The sequence below is a fragment of the Phytophthora parasitica genome, assembly GCF_000247585.1.
Source record: "Phytophthora parasitica INRA-310 unplaced genomic scaffold supercont2.11, whole genome shotgun sequence".
NCBI classification, from domain to species: Eukaryota; Oomycota; class Peronosporomycetes; order Peronosporales; family Peronosporaceae; genus Phytophthora; species Phytophthora nicotianae.
The window spans coordinates 232,723-234,255 of record NW_008648997.1 but is presented as its reverse complement, the minus strand read 5'-3'; the positions used below and the strand labels follow the sequence as shown (position 1 = coordinate 234,255).

The window sequence follows — 1,533 nt, the reverse complement described above, 5'->3', positions numbered from 1 at the left end:
TTGGCTGTGTTAATCGGTGACCTGACGAATTGTTTACCTGCTTTTGGTGTCCGTATATCATCACCATGCAACCGATAATACTAAGGTTTGTATTGACGAAGTTGAAGTTAGTCAGCTGAAGATCTGGTCATCAGGACCATGTGATCCTGCGTATGTTGAGAACGCTGGTCATTATCGAGACCGAATGCCCCCAGTGCCTCGTCGACTACCAGCTTTTGCCCTGCTACCAAATCTGGAGCTGCGGTCACCGAGCAGTCTTTGCTCATTTCCAAATTTCCTCATTCGAGCTCACATCCAGCAGCTCAAGTGCACACGAAGACTTTCAAGAACAAGACAAGCAAAGAAATGATCAGCAGCAACAAAATCACCGCCTTGTGTCTCGCCGTCGTGGCTCTGTCGAACGGCGCATACGCTGAAGAACAAGCCGCTCAGACGTTCGGACTCCTGCATGGCGGTGCAGGCTTGTACGGAGCTGGTCGAGCAGGTGCTGGCGCGGGACTCTACGGACGTGGTGTCGGTGTCGGTGTCGGTAACGGATACGGCGGGGCTGGCATTGGGGCTGGTGTTGGTGGTACTGCTGGTCTGGGCGGAACTGCCGGTCTCGGGGCCGGCGCCGGGCTCTACGGACGTGGCGCTGGTATCGGCAATGGATACGGCGGGGCTGGAGTCGGTGGCACTGCTGGCATTGGAGCTGGCGTGACTGGTACAGGAGCTGCTAATGCTGGTGTGGCTGGCACCGGAGCTGCTAATGTTGGCGTGAACGGAGCCGCGAACGGAGGAGTCAGCGGCGGTGCTAATGGTGGTGTGAGCGGCACTGCTGGTGCAAACGCAGGAGCTGGTGTCGGTGGTGGCGTGAGCGGAGCTGCTAACGGTGGAGTGGGTGGAACGGCCACTGGTGGCGCGAAGGCGAGCACCGGGGCCACGACTACAGGAGCGGGCACTGCCAACACCGGCGTCACTACCCAAAAGGGATACCGCAAGCTTCGCACGGAGTGAGCTCAAGTGAGTACTTGGCGCAGCGAGAATACAGGTCTGAGTCCGAATTGATGTCAATGGGTTTGTTTGTGTAACGTCATGAGAATATATGTTCTGTTTGCTTGTTGCTATGCACTATTGGCGTCTGATGATGCCCAGGGATGTAGTTATTAACTTCTACCTCGTACTGCAATGGTCAGAGTTGCTTCGTTGAGTTGTTAGTACAACGAATGATCTTTCTTACGCTGATTTGTCGAGTAGGGCACTTATCCCCAAACATGGTATCGTCATATAAATTGTCCAAGCCATGAAGTTGATATTTGTTGTCAACAATATCAAGAATTAATAGCTTGGCCCTGGTGCTGGCGATGGCTGTAGTCACGAAGGGTACAAGACGGCTGGTACATGTATTTTGGTGCAAGCTGAGGTTTGCATTTAACACCCGCTTTTCCGCTCAGACCATCGACTTGCTTGGCGTTGATATTAAAAGTGGTGCCAGCTAGAATCGAAAGCGGTTTGTACGGACAGCAACCGTGATCGGTCAACCAACTCAACCAA

General features: G+C 53.5%; 1 protein-coding gene across 1 annotated transcript; it reads left to right on the top strand.

Moving 5' to 3' along the window:
* Nucleotides 1-345: 345 nt before the first annotated feature.
* On the top strand, nucleotides 346-1,031 carry PPTG_07090 (hypothetical protein; the record flags this gene model as incomplete). Its single annotated transcript, XM_008901256.1, has 1 exon — nucleotides 346-1,031. One exon carries the CDS (start codon nucleotides 346-348, stop codon nucleotides 994-996), a length of 651 nt encoding a protein of 216 aa, XP_008899504.1. The 3' UTR covers nucleotides 997-1,031.
* Nucleotides 1,032-1,533: the final 502 nt, after the last annotated feature.